The 21,530-nt window shown below is 42.7% G+C and overlaps 2 protein-coding genes across 2 annotated transcripts in view; one reads left to right on the forward strand and one right to left on the reverse strand.

Annotated features, from left to right (window-relative positions):
* The window catches only part of Bre1 (E3 ubiquitin-protein ligase Bre1), a 60,888-nt gene extending 50,225 nt beyond the window's left edge, over positions 1-10,663 (reverse strand). The window contains exons 1-3 of the mRNA XM_071689177.1: positions 10,454-10,663; positions 8,267-8,452; positions 1,131-1,317 (exon numbers count right to left, since the gene is read on the reverse strand). Of these exons, the coding sequence (XP_071545278.1) occupies positions 1,131-1,317; positions 8,267-8,422 (343 nt within the window). The 5' untranslated portion in view covers positions 8,423-8,452; positions 10,454-10,663. The remainder of the gene's footprint in view (positions 1-1,130; positions 1,318-8,266; positions 8,453-10,453) is intronic.
* Positions 10,664-11,273: 610 nt separating this feature from the next.
* Tektin-C (Tektin C) lies at positions 11,274-20,014 on the forward strand. The gene is made up of 9 exons (XM_071682458.1): positions 11,274-11,648; positions 12,350-12,477; positions 14,241-14,471; positions 15,828-15,951; positions 16,088-16,233; positions 16,772-16,853; positions 17,704-17,844; positions 18,667-18,803; positions 18,915-20,014. Exons 1-9 carry the CDS (start codon positions 11,502-11,504, stop codon positions 19,132-19,134), a joined length of 1,356 nt encoding a protein of 451 aa, XP_071538559.1. The 5' UTR covers positions 11,274-11,501; the 3' UTR covers positions 19,135-20,014.
* The last annotated feature ends 1,516 nt before the right edge of the window (positions 20,015-21,530 follow it).

Genomic DNA, 21,530 nt, shown 5'->3' on the forward strand with positions numbered 1-21,530 from the left:
TATAGCATTGCTGCAATGTTGGACTAGTAGTAATGAGTAAGCGGCTTACACGTTGCAGAGCACTTTATATTCTGCATTCACCAGAAAACAGAGTAAGCTGGCATATATGTTGTACAGCACTTTAAATATTGCATAAAAGGTGAATATCAATGGATTACATAAATTTTCTCTACATTCACTTTAATGACTAATGGGCTGCCACCCCCTCCAAGTTACCCTTTTTGGCACAAGCCAAAACTGATCCTAACTTTCACCTGCACCCCATCTTTTTCAGTATACCTTATTACATATACTTTCCTTTATGCACTAATCAACAAGTCATAAAAAAGTGACAATATTATGTGCAAAACACAGAACATTAAGCATGCTAACTAAAACATTATGTCATCTGGATGAATAGTGGCACTCAGAATCTCAATATGTTCTAAGGCTTACAGGCAATGGCATGGAGGCTGGGGAAAGTAGGTTATCATGTTCATCTTTAAACAATGACCTAAGTTTTGACAAGACACAAGCAATCCTGAGTGAAGGCTGTGGTTCATCATCAACTAGTCTGAGTGGAGACTGGCTGGTCAGAGGAGAATGAAATCCTGTGCAAGAAGTAGTAGGTGAAAATTCTCTGAAGGCCCACACTTCACGATATCTTGTTTAGCCTTGTATGACCCAGGTGAGGTTAAGGAAGAATTCAGTGCTTCTCTCAAGGTATGGATCATTGTCATGTGCCACCAGTATGGCCAACCGTATGAAACAATCTTTTCTCTATAGTGTTTGTATGCCTAAGCATCCAAGCGATGAGTGGGCCCCAACATCTACCATCCCATGAAAAACACGAGAGAATGCTTGCTAACTGCCTCTCTTTTTTTATGTAAACTTAAGTAAAATGGGGTAAACTGAAACATACCTCATTTGCAAATGGCTAACTAATTGGGACACCCATAATTGCATTTACTCGGAAAAGCTTTATAGACTAAACATTAGACATTAATCAAAACAAAATAGTTGAAACACAAAGATATTTTGGCTTATACCATAAATCAGAGAATGCCTCTCTGTACAAAGTTTCACAAGGTCAAAAGACCCATAGTCAAGAAACTCTGCAATCTCTATAAATGATTACAGTGAAAACTCACTTCTTGTCTCAGATTCATCAGCAGTCTCAGCATCAAACCGCTGCAACATAAGTCGGATATCTTCATTAAACTGGTTCCAATATCGGTTGATGACAGTCAGCACATCATCACTCTGAGTCTGACGCTTCTCCAGTTGTTCTATCCGACTGCGTAAGTCGTCTTCTATTCTTTTCCTTTGTTCAAGACGCTGTGATTGAAATTGCAAAATCATAGAAACATGTCCAAAACAATGTTAGTGAGAACTGCATAAACAGGCAATTCAAAAATAGGAGGTAAATAGGGTGCGTAAGACAAGGGAGCAAATGGGAACTTCAGTGAAGGGCGCAAATGGGGAGGTGATAACAAGTAGCGGTGATGTGAGAAGGAGATGGAATGAGTATTTTGAAGGTTTGTTGAATGTGTCTGATGACAGAGTGGCAGATATAGGGTGTTTTGGTCGAGGTGGTGTGCAAAGTGAGAGGGTTAGGGAAAATGATTTGGTAAACAGAGAAGAGGTAGTAAAAGCTTTGCGGAAGATGAAAGCCGGCAAGGCAGCAGGTTTGGATGGTATTGCAGTGGAATTTATTAAAAAAGGGGGTGACTGTATTGTTGACTGGTTGGTAAGGTTATTTAATGTATGTATGACTCATGGTGAGGTGCCTGAGGATTGGCGGAATGCGTGCATAGTGCCATTGTACAAAGGCAAAGGGGATAAGAGTGAGTGCTCAAATTACAGAGGTATAAGTTTGTTGAGTATTCCTGGTAAATTATATGGGAGGGTATTGATTGAGAGGGTGAAGGCATGTACAGAGCATCAGATTGGGGAAGAGCAGTGCGGTTTCAGAAGTGGTAGAGGATGTGTGGATCAGGTGTTTGCTTTGAAGAATGTATGTGAGAAATACTTAGAAAAGCAAATGGATTTGTATGTAGCATTTATGGATCTGGAGAAGGCATATGATAGAGTTGATAGAGATGCTCTGTGGAAGGTATTAAGAATATATGGTGTGGGAGGCAAGCTGTTAGAAGCAGTGAAAAGTTTTTATCGAGGATGTAAGGCATGTGTACGTGTAGGAAGAGAGGAAAGTGATTGGTTCTCAGTGAATGTAGGTTTGCGGCAGGGGTGTGTGATGTCTCCATGGTTGTTTAATTTGTTTATGGATGGGGTTGTAAGGGAGGTAAATGCAAGAGTCCTGGAAAGAGGGGCAAGTATGAAGTCTGTGGGGGATGAGAGAGCTTGGGAAGTGAGTCAGTTGTTGTTCGCTGATGATACAGCGCTGGTGGCTGATTCATGTGAGAAACTGCAGAAGCTGGTGACTGAGTTTGGTAAAGTGTGTGGAAGAAGAAAGTTGAGAGTAAATGTGAATAAGAGCAAGGTTATTAGGTACAGTAGGGGTGAGGGTCAAGTCAATTGGGAGGTGAGTTTGAATGGAGAAAAACTGGAGGAAGTGAAGTGTTTTAGATATCTGGGAGTGGATCTGTCAGCGGATGGAACCATGGAAGCGGAAGTGGATCATAGGGTGGGGGAGGGGGCGAAAATTTTGGGAGCCTTGAAAAATGTGTGGAAGTCGAGAACATTATCTCGGAAAGCGAAAATGGGTATGTTTGAGGGAATAGTGGTTCCAACAATGTTGTATGGTTGCGAGGCGTGGGCTATGGATAGAGATGTGCGCAGGAGGATGGATGTGCTGGAAATGAGATGTTTGAGGACAATGTGTGGTGTGAGGTGGTTTGATCGAGTAAGTAACGTAAGGGTAAGAGAGATGTGTGGAAATAAAAAGAGCGTGGTTGAGAGAGCAGAAGAGGGTGTTTTGAAATGGTTTGGGCACATGGAGAGAATGAGTGAGGAGAGATTGACCAAGAGGATATATGTGTCGGAGGTGGAGGGAACGAGGAGAAGAGGGAGACCAAATTGGAGGTGGAAAGATGGAGTGAAAAAGATTTTGTGTGATCGGGGCCTGAACATGCAGGAGGGTGAAAGGAGGGCAAGGAATAGAGTGAATTGGAGTCATGTGGTATACAGGGGTTGACGTGCTGTCAGTGGATTGAATCAAGGCATGTGAAGCGTCTGGGGTAAACCATGGAAAGCTGTGTAGGTATGTATATTTGCGTGTGTGGACGTGTGTATGTACATGTGTATGGGGGGGGGGTTGGGCCATTTCTTTCGTCTGTTTCCTTGCGCTACCTCGCAAACGCGGGAGACAGCGACAAAGTAAAAAAAAAAAAAAAAAAAAAAAAAAAAAAAAAAAAAAAAAAAAAATTCAAAAATCCAAAAGCATGAGATCTTAAATAACATTTGCACACAAAGAGTGAATAATCCATGACACTGTTTATGGCAAATCTCTCAACATTAATCATACCTTAAGTAACAAAGTATGTGTCACAATAAAAACAATTAAGAAGGGAATGAATGCTTAGGGTGATAATGAGTTGATGTGGAGGCAGTTTATACGAGTGCTGTGTTAAGGAGTACCATGGATGTGTGTATTACGTCAAGTACCAGTGAAAAGAATGGTGCTACACGGGGGAATGAAGATCCAAGTATGACGGAGGAGAAAAAAAAAGATACTTTTAAAGAAGCAAAATCTGACAGAAAATAGAGATGAAAAGAGGATGAAGAATGAAGATTTGATAAGCCCTGAACAAAAGAATCAAAAGAATGGTATACATCAAAAAGATAAAAGCAAAAGAGAATATCGGACATACATTAATCAGAATTTGAAAGAGAATAACTAGCCATTATGAAAGGTGATAATATAAAAAGGAAGGTTTTTTTTTTTTTTTTTTTTTTTTTTTCATACTTTGTCGCTGTCTCCCGCGTTTGCGAGGTAGCGCAAGGAAACAGACGAAAGAAATGGCCCAACCCCCCCCCCCCATACACATGTACATACGTCCACACACGCAAATATACATACCTACACAGCCTTCCATGGTTTACCCTAGACGCTTCACATGCCTTGATTCAATCCACTGACAGCACGTCAACCCCTGTATACCACATCGCTCCAATTCACTCTATTCCTTGCCCTCCTTTCACCCTCCTGCATGTTCAGGCCCCGATCACACAAAATCTTTTTCACTCCATCTTTCCACCTCCAATTTGGTCTCCCTCTTCTCCTCGTTCCCTCCACCTCCGACACATATATCCTCTTGGTCAATCTTTCCTCACTCATTCTCTCCATGTGCCCAAACCATTTCAAAACACCCTCTTCTGCTCTCTCAACCACGCTCTTTTTATTTCCACACATCTCTCTTACCCTTACGTTACTTACTCGATCAAACCACCTCACACCACACATTGTCCTCAAACATCTCATTTCCAGCACATCCATCCTCCTGCGCACATCTCTATCCATAGCCCACGCCTCGCAACCATACAACATTGTTGGAACCACTATTCCTTCAAACATACCCATTTTTGCTTTCCGAGATAATGTTCTCGACTTCCACACATTTTTCAAGGCTCCCAAAATTTTCGCCCCCTCCCCCACCCTATGATCCACTTCCGCTTCCATGGTTCCATCCGCTGACAGATCCACTCCCAGATATCTAAAACACTTCACTTCCTCCAGTTTTTCTCCATTCAAACTCACCTCCCAATTGACTTGACCCTCACCCCTACTGTACCTAATAACCTTGCTCTTATTCACATTTACTCTTAACTTTCTTCTTCCACACACTTTACCAAACTCAGTCACCAGCTTCTGCAGTTTCTCACATGAATCAGCCACCAGCGCTGTATCATCAGCGAACAACAACTGACTCACTTCCCAAGCTCTCTCATCCCCAACAGACTTCATACTTGCCCCTCTTTCCAGGACTCTTGCATTTACCTCCCTAACAACCCCATCCATAAACAAATTAAACAACCATGGAGACATCACACACCCCTGCCGCAAACCTACATTCACTGAGAACCAATCACTTTCCTCTCTTCCTACACGTACACATGCCTTACATCCTCGATAAAAACTTTTCACTGCTTCTAACAACTTTCCTCCCACACCATATATTCTTAATACCTTCCACAGAGCATCTCTATCAACTCTATCATATGCCTTCTCCAGATCCATAAATGCTACATACAAATCCATTTGCTTTTCTAAGTATTTCTCAAATACATTCTTCAAAGCAAACACCTGATCCACACATCCTCTACCACTTCTGAAACCGCACTGCTCTTCCCCAATCTGATGCTCTGTACATGCCTTCACCCTCTCAATCAATACCCTCCCATATAATTTACCAGGAATACTCAACAAACTTATACCTCTGTAATTTGAGCACTCACTCTTATCCCCTTTGCCTTTGTACAATGGCACTATGTACGCATTCCGCCAATCCTCAGGCACCTCACCATGAGTCATACATACATTAAATAACCTTACCAACCAGTCAACAATACAGTCACCCCCCTTTTTAATAAATTCCACTGCAATACCATCCAAACCTGCTGCCTAGGAGAATGCTATTAACATATGATGAAGTTTGTAACTGATGAGCAGAAGATTTCAAAGTAATCTACTGATTGGAAATGAAGGTGAGTGGGACATATCTATTGGTACAGTTTGAATGAGAAAGAAAGAGGTACACAGAAGAGAAAGACAATCCAAAGGTGGAAACAGGAAGACGAATAAATATCTTTGAAGATAGAAAAGCTGAGGGATTAGATGGAGTGGCAAGAGATGGTGAAGATCGGAGGTGAAATTACAATGTATCTACAGAAAAGCTGCGGGTGAAGAGGCAGTGGTATGCTATTGTAATTACACATGGAAAGTGAAAAGATGTTAATACAATTGTAAGAATTATATAGGAATAAGCCCTCTCAGCATAGCTAAGTTACTAATCATGTTACAAGGATTAGCCAACCACTTGTAGATTGGGAATAAAGTGGGTTTAAGGTGGAAAGAGGGTACGTACATCAGATTTTTGCACCAAGACTCAATGTAAAGAAAGGTTTAGAGAAAAAGAACTCTAGGCAGTATTTATGGATGCAGAAAAGGTATATGATAAAATAAATGTAAAAGCACTCTGCAAAGTTGTAACACCATCTGGTGTAATTGAAAGACTTTTGATTGCTGTTACAATGACAAAAGAGCATGTATGAAATTGTGTTATGAGAGTGATTTGAAGCAAAATGTGAAATTACATCAATGATGTAAGATGTCGTTGGCATGCTTATCTAATGATTTTATGGATGGTGCACTGCATGAGATGAGAGAGGTAGGATGACTGTGGAAGCAGCCACAGTTGTTTCATGCTCATCATGATGTTCTTTTAGATTATGCCTTTTTGTTAGCTAAATCAGAGGAAGAATTGGATAAATTGAAGAGTTGGTTCAGTGATGGCAACTGAAGGAATATGCTAAATGTGAAAAAAAAAAAAAAAATACGATGCTAGTTTTTGAAAGGGAACAGAGGTCATAACGAGATCAGTTTACACGGCAGAACTTGAAATTGAGGATAATTTATAACAGCTGGGAGTAAAGTTTTCTAAGGATGATAGCAGGAAAGGAAAAGAAGAAAGTAAAGGAATGCAAGGGAGAAAAACTGGGGTGCAATGAAAATTCTGGTAAATAAAAAAAATGTTTGAAGGAATAGTGGTTCCAACAATGTTGTATGGTTGCGAGGCGTGGGATATGGATAGAGTTGTGCGCAGGAGGGTGGATGTGCTGGAAATGAGATGTTTGAGGACAATATGTGGTGCGAGGTGGTTTGGACGAGTAAGTAATATTAGGGTAAGAGAGATGTGTGGTAATAAAAAGAGTGTGGTTGAGAGAGCAGAAGAGGGTGTTTTGAAATGGTTTGGTCACATGGAGAGAATGAGAGAGGAAAGATTGACCAAGACGATATATGTGTCAGAGGTGGAGGGAACGAGGAGAAGTGGGAGACCAAATTGGAGGTGGAAAGATGGAGTGAAAAAGATTTTGAGTGATCGGGGCCTGAACATGCAGGAGAGTGAAAGGCGTGCAAGGAATAGAGTGAATTGGAACGATGTGGTATACCAGGGTCGACGTGCTGTCAATGGATTGAACCAGGGCATTTGAAGTGTCTGGGGTAAACCATGGAAAGTTCTGTGGGGCCTGGATGTGGAAAGGGAGCTGTGGTATCGGTGCATTATTACATGACAGCTAGAGACTGAGTGTGAACGAATGGGGCCTTTGTTGTCTTCCTAGCGCTACCTCACATACATGAGGGGGGAGGGGGGTGTTATTTCACGTGTGGCAGGGTGGCAATGGGAATGAATATAGGCAGACAGTATGAATTATGTATATGTGTATATATGTATATGTCTGTGTGTGTATATATAAGTATACGTTGAGATGTATAGGTATGTATATTTTGCGTGTGTGGACATGTATGTATATACATGTGTATGTGGGTGGGTTGGGCCATTCTTTCGTCTGTTTCCTTGCGCTACCTCACTAACGCGGGAGACAGCGACAAAGCAAAAAAAATTAAATAAATAAAAAAATCCAAGTAAAGTGTATACGAGAAGTTTCTATGTGGGGGAAGTTGCGTCAGTGATGTGTGGCTGTGAAATTCAAGTTATGACAGAAAAGAAAAAAAGAAGGTAGGACATTGAAGATAGATAGCTTCCATAGTATATACAGAATAAAAGTGTACAGAATATTGAGTGATGAATGAAGATGTAAAAAGCTTATATGGTGCGTAGGGGTCATTAAAAATGCACACAGATGGAAGTTTTCAAGGATGCTAAGGTTCTGCATAACATATGACATGACAAGCTGGTCAAAAAGATACAGAACAGTACAATAGCAGGTATAATGGACAGGAGGTAGACAATGGAAGAGATGGACAAATATATGGAAAGAAATGGGAGCAATGTTTTTTTTCTTTTGTAAAGGAAGTAGTTTGAATGGAGACAATGCTCTCACTTTATGAATGAGCTTCATGCACAAACAGAAAAAGTAAGAAAAGTGGAAGTCTATGTTTCATATTAAGATATAGTGCTACGTATGAATAAAAAATGTGAGTGAATGATGTTGCAGAGGTCACACATACCTGATCCACCACATTAAACTGAGAATGAAATAATGATAATTCAGAGATAAAGAGATGAATGGGAAAAAAAGGAGGGTGTCTGACAATCATGTAACTCAAACACAAAAGTCTCATTCTTTCTAAAAAGATGCTTACCTGGTAAAGCTTGTGATTCTGAAAACGTAGGGTTTTCATATCCATCTCGTCAAGTGTAGATATGGAGCCTAATTGGACGGGTTCAAACTGCACCTTAAGGTTCTTAGCTGGGGGTGCTGAGCAGGAGCCCCCCTCTTCCAGAGATCTCTTTGACATCTTGGTCCCGTGGAGCTATCCAGGAGAGACCTGCACACACAAACGCAACACTATTAGCCTTATATAGACCTACAAAGCTGCCAAATAAAAAAAAATCAAATTTCAAACCAATTTCTAGTATCCAGCTGAGTTCAGATCACTAGTAATTTGGACTCTTTTGATTGTAAAACATGTTGGGTCCCACTGTTGTGTTACCTAAATAACTGAAATGCTTTAAACTATTAATAATTTTCGATACATGGGATCAATGTTTAACAGAAAAAAAAGCAAAGCAATAAAAAACTGGAGGTGCTTTGAAAGCCTTGGTGAGAAGTTAACTGTGAATCATGTGAGAAAACTGCATCAAGGGAAAAACTATTTCATTTCTCGTGTAAATATAGAGGTTTCTAAAGCACAGGAAGTAAAAAAAGAAAAAATTACAATATTAAAGAAAATGAAGGTATATTCTTTGGGAGGACATATATCTGCAAGTACAGTACACCCACAATGGAATAACCTTTACCTTCACCTACCCATGTAACATTAACAAATACACTTTCATTCCTGTGAAGAACATTTTTCAACCAGAACCTCTGTTAGCAATTCGATACTTTTTCTAATACAATGTATGACTTCCTATAAAAAACAAATCTTAAAATTCATTCTTGCATGGCAACTAGCACCTTTAGTTCATGCTATTCTGTTGTCTAACAATGACAGAACAACGATCTGCTTTTACAGGATTGGAATGTCCAATAAGGTTTGAAGTTAGTTTCTAAGGAAAGAGGGGGAGAAAATTACTTGTCATTGATGTTATTGATGATTATTGTCTATCATTTGCATAAAATCTTTATGAGATGTATAGGACTGATCATGTATTCTGTGGTGCTTCACCATGGAACAAATGTGCAGAGGATGCAATTACAACAGTTCTGACCTGCAACATAAATATGAGCACCATAGAGGATAGTTGCATGATTTATCTCAGTCCTCAAGTGTATCTTATGCTGTGTCAGCCACAGGAAGGGCAGCTGACGGCATCCTGAAAGTAAACTATTCAAGCATCACACTTACGCATGATGCCCTTCACAAATTATGGGTCCTGCAGACAGATGATAACTTACACCTAACTGGTGCTTTGTTTTGATTACAGAACTTTATTTGGTTTATAAATAAGTTCATAAACCAAATAAAGCTCAAAAGAGTATAAACGAAGTGCTAAGTGAATGCATGTTGGAAGCTGTTCGCAGGACATGCCACTTGTGGAGAAATTATTGTAATTTCAGGATTCCGTACATCCCTCAAGTAAGAGTTCAGTTCTAGTGAATGGATCTTGATGGAAGTGGTAATGCGAATTCATTACACTGTCTAAAGCCTACAACTTTTCCTTACTTCAAGACCCTATCCACTTAAAAGGGGCTTTGCCTTGGCGGAATTAAGAAAAAGTAAAAGCTTACATAAAGCAACTCTACAGTAAGAAATCTATGGATAACACTTGCAATAAAACCCAATAATCAAGATATATGCTCCGTACCCTGTGAAATTTATCGATATGTATGTATCTCGTGGGTACAATCTGAAGAAAACATGGGGAAAGACCCAAGAGTACGACAGTAAGACCTTGGGTATAATGTAACCTAAGTCCCACTCTTATGGATGAGGTCAAATGCCAGGTCATCATACCCTGGGGTTATAGCATCACGTTCAGGTGTTTAACCTTAATGGTATACAACCATACTAATGTAAACGTGTTGCACAGGGTACCAGTGAACAGTCCACACCCCTGATATTCCTCCCAGCTTCAACACACACATACCGACAATTATTCTACATCTTATTCACTTTTCTTTTCCCTATCTGCAACCCTAAATCATCTCATTCTCATCCCTGGCTCAAGACGGGCGGCAACAAAGCCCCTCTGAGAACCACCTGGTTGTCAAGCCGGCTCTGAGACATGTCTTCCTCAATAATATACAAGAATCTCGCCATTTTTAGACTAACAACCCCAATCTCATGCATGTGACGTGGGCGGACAACCACCTAACAGCTCACCTCAGATGCGTGAAAGAAATAACAGGTACACATTAGTCCCCCGCATCGGCGGTTGTTTGGGTTCTCTTCCCGGTTCCAATAATGTAGACATTTCCTGTTACTCCAACAGTGTAGCTATAGTGTCTAGTAAAATCTTACTACTTTATCAAATCATTTCAATTTATATATAGGGCCAACACCAAGGTGATAATCGGCAGACTTTAGGAGAAAATACCGTACAGAGAAGGCCCATGTGTTTCAATCCTTGACATATGACAAACCTAGTATTGCAAATCAAGACCCCAAAGAGTTGAGTAATAAGTACACATGTAAAATTTATTCTCCATCATACAACCACCATAGCATGAAACTATACAAAATTATTTGATTACACAGCATTCTTGAAATTAATGATTATTTGAGCTTTAAGCCTATCAACTGCCAGGGTCAACGAGGACGTCAACGTCAAGCCGCGTCCACCGAATGAAAAACGTTTGACTTTCTTGAGGTGTTTAGGATAAATTCTAAGACCACACATTCTCAATGGTCATGTATCCCATGCAACAAATTAAATGTGTAATGGGACTGACAAAACGCAAATATCTCCATTGGATATTTTTATACCTTGTACCTCTATTAATCCTTATCAGAGTTTGTTTCGTTATGTGTTTATCTAATCCTATGATTTTACTGTAATTTTGTACAAATTCCTTTAAGTTAGAAGAGTATCAATTTCTCAACGTTTACTCAAAAATAAATAAACCATAATAACTCCATCTTGGGATATGTGACATCTTTTCGCGTTACCATGGAGATGGCGTCCTACGGAGTCGAACTGAAGTTGTGGTCACGGACGGAGTTAGGTAGATATTTGTGATATAATTGATCCAGCGGTAAAACGAGGAATTGTTCAGTGTAGAGAGAACATTCAACGAACACCCTACGTAACATATATTGTCGATCATTACTGGTCCGATGTAAAGCTCGTCGTTAATCTGAAAAGAACTAAAAAAAACGACCCCTTTCTTCATTAGGGCACGACCTTTCGGAAGACCCACTGCCTGTCACCATGGCCCTGCTGGGCCGAGACCGCCGGGTATGTCGTTCAGAACACACCCGGGACTTCTATCGTCCCTCCTCCAGCATCAGCATACCCTGGCCCGCACCCCAGGAGCGGCCCTACGCTCCCTCCGTCCCACCCAGGAGGCCGGGTCATGTAAGTCTTCCTTCCGTCACTCATTTTCTCTGAGTCAGACTTAATTGACTGACATGCACACCCTTCTTCCCCCATCCCGTAGCCTAGCTAAGTCTTAACTTACCCTTAGACGTTGACCCTTAACTCTTTTATGACTAAGACATTAAGTATCCTAAAGTCGTGTCCTTAATCTTTGTAGTTCTACTTCATGAACAAAATATAAACCAGATCTTGACCCAAATTTGCATTTGTGAAACGCCATCCCACCATAACTAAGCTACGAAATCCACAAGCATAAAAGGAAGAATAAATGACTGATGGTGATTTGTTCGTAGTCTTTTTCATATTCTATAACTCACATGGTTTAGTTAATTATCAAATATGAATACATTTTGCAATACGTTGCTCATAATTCCCCAGGAAGAGACGAATGCATGAATGTGCGAATGATTTACGAATAATGAAAAGATGTATGAGAGTCATAGTTTTGGTAGACATATGACAGAAATGAGTCAAAATGAGAGTGAATGAATAATGAAACAGTCATTCATACGTAGGCGACATGCATGCCCGACGGAACCCATACGAATGTAAACATTTCTAATCCCATGTTGGTTAGGCTAGATCAGGGGGGTGTGAGGATGGCAGTGAATATTACAATGAATGAGCTACTCACAAAGTGTTTCTCCTGAGGTTAGTGTGTCTTGGTGTATTGCCTGCAGGCGGGTGGTGAAGCCTGGATCCCGCCGCCTCCCGTCAACCCGGCAATATGGCGAGCCTCCCACTCCGCCAAGTTGCACGACGCCCGTTCCAGCGCCTCCCAGGCGGAACGCACCCGCTCGGAGAACAGGTCAGCCAGTCTTAGGGCACCAGGGGAATTACCTGGTAAGGTATAAAACAGGAGGTGGTCCGGCTATTGACGAGGGAAGGGTGGTAAGGAGGGTGATAACAGGAAATAATATGCTTCGGTTGTGCTCAACGCTTTGATGAGCGTAGGTAAGAGTGGACATTGGAAGCATTCTAGGCGCCCTCTTAGTATGTTCCTCCATCGTTACAAATGCAAATCTTCTTATTTTGATGATGAGACAGTAGTATTCCTGTTCTAACACAAAGATCCCACTATGTTCACTAATAGAATGATGGGCATATGAGGGGCTTTTGAGATTGTCTTGACTAGGCGTCGATCCATTTCTTCCTTGAAATTAGAAAACGATCCTCAGATCAAAAGCAAAATGGGAAGACAAATTAACTGGAGAGCATTGCTAAATTTGGCTCTTATCTTACAGGGATTATTCCATTATCTGCCTCAGTGGACAGTGTGGCTGGGGTTGTGCATCTAAAAATCACACAAATCATCATACTGCAACAAGCAGGATCCATGAAAAATATAACCTTTTTATTCTTTGACCCGATTGTATGACCCTTCGGTGGGAATGGTTACCTTCGTAACCAAAGGTGAAGATCAGGGCAAAGGTTATCCCATCATAACTATGGATCATACCGTTGTGCTCTGGGGCCGTATTGTTGCGTTCGGGGGTCGTACCGTTGTGCTCAAGGGTCGTGTTAATGGGTCGTACCATTATGCCAACAAATTAACAATATATAATTCTAAAGGTCATAGTGACATTATTTCAACTTTAGGATCATTAACACTCATATCAACGACATATCCTGACGTCTATGATTACCAACGAATAATATTCCAAGGGACGAAACAACGTTTTTCTATTGTGAATTTCAATTTATCTTTCTGTCGCAACACACAAGCTCCAATCATCCAGTGACCTCATTAACGGCATGCAGATAACTTTCCCAGCTAATCTTTATCATAACTTCTACATATAACGATGGAAGTTTGATCAAATATGTCAACTGTGAACGCCGGCCATACTCAAGGGCACCGTGTGCTGCCAGCTTACCTGATAAGATAAAATTTCCTAAGAGCAATGTGTGTTCAGTTCAGTTCTACTTTGGGAGATCTTGTCTTTGCAACGACACCACACCTTTTCTGTGGATGTCTCAAATTTACTGTCCTCTGATCTGCTATGTATAGTTACTTTATTTATATTATGCATTTCTTTCTGTCTTCTATTTTCCAAAATTTGTAAATGAGTTCTTTCACTGCTCCTAAATTTTCTTATGTAAATAAGAGCCATATGATTACACATGTATATCTGTTTGCACGATATATCGCATCCCACGACGAGAATAGCAGATAATATATTTATTGACTGGTCACCTTATCCCATCAATAAGAAACTATAGTTTACCCTTTAAAAAGCTAGGGACGTACATTTTCTTTGATCGCTCGCTTCCTACACGGAAGAAAACGTCGTGTACCATAGGAACATTTCAAGTGTTTTCGCCTTATTCATTTGTCCTTTGCTGGTCATCCCATCGATATTTCTAGTTGCTCAATCCCATACAAGAGGTAACATTCTCTGTAAAATAGGGCTTATGGCTGAATGTGTATTGAGATAATCAGCTGGTCTTGATAGCAAAAAAATATCTATCACAGATGGACATTAAAGAAGTCGTAAATATATATACTGCATTTTATAATATAGTGGATTATTAGTCAGAAACTTCACCAAATCGTCTGTGAATTAACAGACGTCTGTGCGAGGAGACGGAGCGGCTGACGGCCAACCACCGGGGCGAGGTGGAGCGTCGGCTGGAGGACCGCGTGTGTGACGTCACGTTTTGGCGGGAGGAGCTAGCTTCCCGCCACACCGCCATGGACCAAGACGCCGCCGCTCTCAAGGTCTTAAGGGATAGACTCAATAAGGCTCATCACCTCTACCTACAGCCGTTGGAAGTGGCTCATCAGTGCATAGAACTCAGGCATGATTATCATTAATTTCCTTACGTTAGCAAATGGGGCGCGTTTCCTGCCTTTGAAATATTTTTGTTGTTGTTGTGTAAGCAAGCCTAAGGAATTAGATTATATTCCTATTCATCATATACATGACAGCTAGAGACTGAGTGTGAACGAATGTGGCCTTTGTTGTCTTTTCCTAGCGCTACCTCGCGCACATGCGGGGAGAGGGGGTTTTCATTTCATGTATGGCGGGGTGGCGACGGAAATGAATAAAGGCAGACAGTATGAATTATGTACATGTGTATATATGTATATGTATGTGTGTGTATATATATGTATACGTTGAGATGTATAGGTATGTATATGTGCGTGTGTGGACGTGTATGTATATAATGTGTATGTAGGTGGGCTGGGCCATTCTTTCGTCTGTTTCCTTGCGCTACCTTGCTAACGCGGGAGACAGCGACAAAGCATAATAAATAAAAAAAAAAAAATATATATATATATATATATATATATATATATATATATATATATAAAATACGTGATCTCCGTTTCTCGCGTGAGCAAGGTAGCGACAGAAACAGACGATGAAAGGCCGTATATTCGTTCACATTCATACTCTAGCTGTCATGTGCAGTGCACTGAAAAATCACAACCCATAGCCCAGTAATGGCTTGACAAGCATTCAGTAACCACCCTCCCAGTCTAATCTTAAATTCTACCCAGCCGGACATACACCCATCTGAAAGTCCACTCCCCAGACATGTACGACTGACACTTTCTCCTCTGCCTTCTGGACACCAATACAATACGACAGGTCCTATGAAGCCCAAAATGTAACTTCAATTCAGAAGACACTCCTTAAATTTCCCCTTCTCTATTACGTTTTTTTTATCAACAGGCTGATGAATCATTTAATCCATGATTAATTAAGTAATCCATTAGACTGCGTCACTATTATTACTCGTGCATGGAAGGAGTAATTCATGGGTAAAGTAACAGATGGATGTTATCAATTCATCAGACCCTGACTGATCTCTGGGTTGATGGATTTAAAAGTACGGATGCACTTACTAGTGGATAGGTGTTGACTGATGGACTGACTGACGGAGAATGACTTTCCTAAGTCCAGGAGTCAGTGATTTAATGGAACCACCGCCTGGGGAATGACCCGACTGACTGCCAGTAGTGTAATACAATGACTAACTAACCACCTTCACCGTGATTGGGGTAAGTGAACAAAGGAGTCAATGATTAATGAACGAACCGATCAATTCAGTAGGAGTGTGGCTAACCGATCGATAGATTGATCAAGTGAAATGGAGGGTGAATTCACATCGTGATTAATTCTTGGATTATTGGTGTGGGTGTGTCAGGCGCGGGCGTGTGGGCGTGGAAGAAGTGGAGGACGAAGCTTCGACAGCGCTGCGACAGGAGGTAGCGGAGGTGACCAGGTGCCGGGACGCCCTAGCCAGGGCCCTGGCCGACACCGACCATCAGGTAGGACGCAGGAGGAGGAGGACGCAGAAGGAAGGTCAGTTGGAGGATATTATGTATACAGTGATGAAACACAGTACCCTCAGGTGGACAGTGCTATAACAGACTGATTTAGGTGCAAATCCTACTCACCCTGTAGATACGGAGGGTGCTATCCTGTCGTTATCATCTGGAGAGGAACCTGCAGGATAAGGACGCCGCCCTCCGGGTGGACGAGGCCACCTCTCACCTGACACCTACAGCGCCTCCTACAGACATCATCCCCGAGCAGATGATCGATCCCAGGTACGTTATGACATTCCCCTCTGGTTCCTCCTGCAGGGGTGCAGGGTCTTGACGCTAACCTGTGGGAGTAAATGTGGACCATTGTGACATCTGTTTCTTTCCTTACACCGCTAAGCTTTGGAACTCTCTACCACCCCCTCATGTCATCTTTTATTTTTTTCAGCTTCATACGACCTGTACCCTTTGTTTTTTAGAAGGCAGATTTATCTCGAATTCCAAAATTCTTAGAGTTATGTTTCGTCTTCTCTCCTTATTTCTTTATCTCTGTTTTGCTGATCACATTCGGGTATTTTAAAAAAGCCCAGGTGGTCTAGCCTGAACACTACCTTAAGACAAATGATGAACTTGAGAAGATGTTTTGATATTCAATGGAGCTATGAGTGTGTGTGTGTGTGTGTGTGTCCCTTCCCCTCCTCCACTCCCCTTCACGTCTTTCTCTCTCTAGCTGGGAGGGAACATCGTCTCCGTCGACGGAGGGAGAGAGAGAGAGAGAGAGAGAGAGAGAGAGAGACTCTCTTTAATATTCATGTTCTTCCAGCCCTGTGTCGGTGGCGTGGTGGCGGGACACGGGGCTCAAGCTGCTGGCCACAGCCGACGAGGAGCACCAGCTCTCAAACCAGGTGAGCTACCACCCCTTGCCACGGTTACCCCTCAGTCTCTGCCTCCTCTTCCTCCTCCTCTCTGTCCCTTCCAAGCTTAATATCCGCGGGAAGCCTCTATGATTCTCTGTAGCCACTCCTTTTCTCATATCTTGGAGGCAGCGGCGATTTCTATGCACAAGAGGTCGACGTGGATTGTGATTGACTTTGATCTTGACGAAGCAACGTAGTGTGTGTGTGTGTGTGTGTGTGTGTGTGTGTGTGTGTGTGTGTGTGTGTGTGTGAGTGGGTGTGAGAGGTGAGACTCCACGAAGCACTTCGATAAGTAAAGTAGATCCTGTCGCACCTATGGGTGACTGGGCCTGGCTTGAGGGTGTGTGTGTGCGAGTGATTTGCGAGGCTGTGGTGTGTCTGTGATCCACCCTATGGAAATAGAAGCAGAGTTAGGTATCTCTCCATGTGGCGCGCTACTTAGGTGATTGAGGTGGAATTACCCAGCTGGCTAGCTAGTCACGTGACTAGAGATGGAATTACTTAGCTGGCTAGCTAGTTACGTGACTAGGGGTGGAATTACCTAGCTGGCTAGCTAGTTACGTGACTAATTTGTAATCTGATAAAACAGTTGAGTAATTATGATATCATCTCTAATAATTGTGCTCTTATATATCAAATCTTGGCCGGAAGTAGATCGGAGTGCTTTCCCCTCCACCAATTATTTCAGACCCGCTTAAGTGTGTCACATCTTTGCGGTTCTTCCCTCTCTTTCATGACGCTTTTCTGTTTTCTCTTACCAGTTATTCTCCATTTTCTATCCCCTCTATTGAGTTGTCAGCAGCTCCACTTCTTCCTCTTCCTCCTTCTCCTCCTGCAGATCCTGGCCCTGGCGGAGGACATCCTGGTAGCCACATCCCGCCACGCGCACGAACGTCTGGAGCACACGGACCACTGCCTGCAGGAGCGCATCTCGGACACCCGCCACGCCAAGACCCTCCTGGAGGAGCAGCATGCCAAGGTCAGCCTCCAACTTCGTCGTCCTCCTGGCAGTCACGAGTGACTAGTACCACTCTACTGGTCGCCTGGAGGACCACCAGTAGACGTCCTGAAACTCAGACCCCCTGACGATATCTTAAGCAGTCCTGTCGAACCCCAGTAGACCTAAGAATCACTGGTAGCCCTGTCGAACCCCAGCAGTGGTTCGTGAGACCTTGATGATCCCTCGAGTTAATGGTAGTCGAATCGAAGCTCAAGTCGTCATGGTAACCATTGAATGGTCTTGGAGGACCTTAGTGGCTATGATAGCCATTGAATGGTCGAGGACAAGGGTAGCACCTAACACCTGCTACTCTCCCACAACTAATACAATTTTAGATTCTTTTTTTCTTACCCTTAGCCTATCGATCAAGACGATTTTAACCTTGATCACGACGGTACGACCTTTCAGCCCGACGGTACGACCTTTGGGCACGATGGTGCGACTCTTGGCGTACGACGGTACGACTCTTGGGGTACGACGGTACGACTCTTGGGGTACGATGAAGTTCTTGATGTTGATACTTTGGGTTCATAATACCCAAAGGGTTGTACCGCCGTACCCAAGGGTTATGCACCGTCGTGATCAAGGGTCATGCACCATCGTGCCCAAGGGTCATGCACCGTCGTGCCCGAGGGTCATGCACCGACACCATTGTACTCTTCTCAGTAAACCCGTAACCCTCATAATCCTCCTCCTCCTCCTCCTCCTCCTCCTCCTCCTTCTCCTCCTCTTCCTCCTCCTCATGAGGACCATTGTAGAAGGCTGTGACCTTTTCTAACTATCCTTTTGCTTTGCCGACAGCTGGTGGGGGAGGAGAGCCAGCTGGAGCAGAGCCTGGCGGAGGTGGAGGACCAGCTGCAGGGTAAGAGGGGTCCCTTAGCCTTGGCGCAGACCCGACTCCACACACGCACTCGTCGACCCAACATGGAACGCACCAGGTGAGTGTGTGTGTGTGTGTGTGTGTGTGTGTGTATGTGTGTGTGTGTGAGTGTGTGTGTGTGTGTGTGTGGCGACTCTCTCTTATCTATTTCTTCGTCTACCTCCGTCAGGGACGAGGTGGAGGCCGCCCTGCTCAGGGAGGTTGAGGAGCTGGAGGGGACGATCTCTCGTCTCGCCACGGCCGTCGACCTCTCCCGTCGCCAGCTGCAGCGGATGAGGTCGACTCGGGTCAGCCTCGAGCATGACATCAACCTCAAGGCCAAGACCCTGCTCATAGACGAGGTCAAGGTCATGGGACTCCGGAGCACCGTCAAGATCGACACCTACTGACCCCTCAGGAGGTCATCATCTACTTGAACCCTTGATGAACACTCAATGAACATTTGAACAAGCATTCTGCCATACCTTAATAGAATACAGTTAACCCTTGATAGCCACTTACTAACCCTTGATAGCCACGCATTAACCCTTGATAGCCACTTACTAACCCTTGATAGCCACTTACTAACCCTTGATAGCCACTTACTAACCCTTGATAGCCACTCACTAACCCTTGATAGCCACTTACTAACCCTTGATAGCCACTCACTAACCCTTGATAGCCACTCACTAACCCTTGACACCCACCCAATAACACCTTGACAACCACCCATGAGCCCTTGACAGCCAAGCACTAGCCCTTGACAGCCAAGCATTAGCCCTTGACGGCCTTCCAGTAACCCTTTGAAAACCACCCACTGACAGCCACCTAGTTGAGGGTGTGGCGGCCTGTGTGTCATCATAAGATGGAGTGATAAGCAACATTAAGGCGTGGGCACAGACATATGCACTTAAATCAGCCCAGGTGATTTCACAGAGGGTCTGATAAGCGTTGATAAACACGGTGTTCGGCAGTGATAAATGCTGGTTAGAAGACTGTAAACATGGGTTAGGAAATGCGATAAAAGATAATAACTGCTTGATGGAAAGAAGGATTAGAAGATGTCTAGCGCCTATAGATGGGAAACATGTGTTAGAAGATGGGAAACATGTGTTAGAAGATGGGAAACATGCGTTAGAAGATGGGATATATATATATATATATATATATATATATATATATATATATATATATACATATAATGACCTCAGCATATGACTTTAGGACAGAATAATTCTGGATAAAGCTTCTATGTTGTCAGTAATTATGCACATCATATATTCTTCCACTTTAATAAAGAAAACGTGCAATACGAAGTTTTTATCAAAATCTCCTTCATGTGCTACTGTATTGCCAGCTGGGACCTTCTGTGGTGGGCTTGATACTCCTGAGAAGTTGTAGGTGTTGTATGTTACAGTGGGGAGTGGGTCAGGTGTTGTATGTTAGAGTGGGGAGTGGGTCAGGTGTTGTATGTTACAGTGGGGAGTGGGTCAGGTGTTGTATGTTACAGTGGGGAGTGGGTCAGGTGTTGTATGTTACAGTGGGGAGTGGGTCAGGTGTTGTATGTTACAGTGTAGGGGTGGGTCAGGTGTTGTATGTGACAGTGTAGGGGTGGGTCAGGTGTTGTATAGTAGAGTGGGGGTGGATCAGGTGTCGTATGAATAAATACATAGATAAAGGTCTATTGGCTGTAGGCAGCCATTTGGCTGAAACCACACAGCTGAGGTATTACAGATATTACAGACGTGGCAGGTCATGATAATTACCAGTTAACTAATCATACAAGAACTTCAGATTCTGAAGGTGGGTTGGATATTACCCCACTTTAGATAAGCATATGGTCGAGGTGCATTTAAATAAGCATATGGTCGAGGTGCATTTAAATAAGCATATGGTCGAGGTACATTTAGATAGCTAGGGTGGCTGATATACAGGGATGTTCACAGAGTCGCTGTTATGTTCTATACATCATGAACTTGACTGAACATGAGGTGGTGAACAGTAATACAACAGCTGACATATAATACACTAATCAACAGGAAATTAAGCTGTTCATTTACATAGCCGTGAATCTATTTCAGCCATTCACCAGAAATAAATCTCTTTTTATTTTCGCTTTAGGATTTACGATGAAATGTTTACATATGAATACTGGACACTCGACAAGGGATCTAGATTAGTGTGAAATATAACAAAAAACTCTACTTGTTCCCATCTTTTCAAAAGCCTCGCAAGGAAATGTTATAAATGTTACACCGTACGGGGGTCGGCTTCACGACGTGTATAAGCCAAAACAGAGGCACTGTGATGGGAAATCCCACAGCTACAAGAAGGCTTCGAACCCTCAAACATCCGCAGTATAACAGGCCGGGGCGACTGAAAGGGGGGGTGTGGGGTGTGGTTCGTTAATGGGGTCAGAATGGGGCTGTTGACATACCATTTTTGTATGTGTGTGTTTTTGCTCCGAGACGAAATTCGAATCGTCAGGACTGAGGAAGAGATGGGATAGAACAATGTACGGGACCGAACCAGCTTCGAGACCAGGGTTCAATCATGTTGTTGACAGGGGTTCGCCAAGGAAGGTTTCTGACCTTCGCGACCCCCAAAACACCAAGACTAGTGTTCAAACTTCTATTTCTCCTCACATTTTTGTGTCTGACAGTATGACACAACAGACGAAAGATTTTGGCAAATGTTCTTAGAGTCTTGCCTCACATTGGCAGCCCTATTGTCCATACACATAAACTATATAGAGTATACAATTTTCATATAGTTATAATGCATCTTATTCACTCATGACTTCGAG

This window comes from Panulirus ornatus, chromosome 3 (assembly GCF_036320965.1).
Source record: "Panulirus ornatus isolate Po-2019 chromosome 3, ASM3632096v1, whole genome shotgun sequence".
In the NCBI taxonomy this organism is placed as follows: Eukaryota; Metazoa; Arthropoda; class Malacostraca; order Decapoda; family Palinuridae; genus Panulirus; species Panulirus ornatus.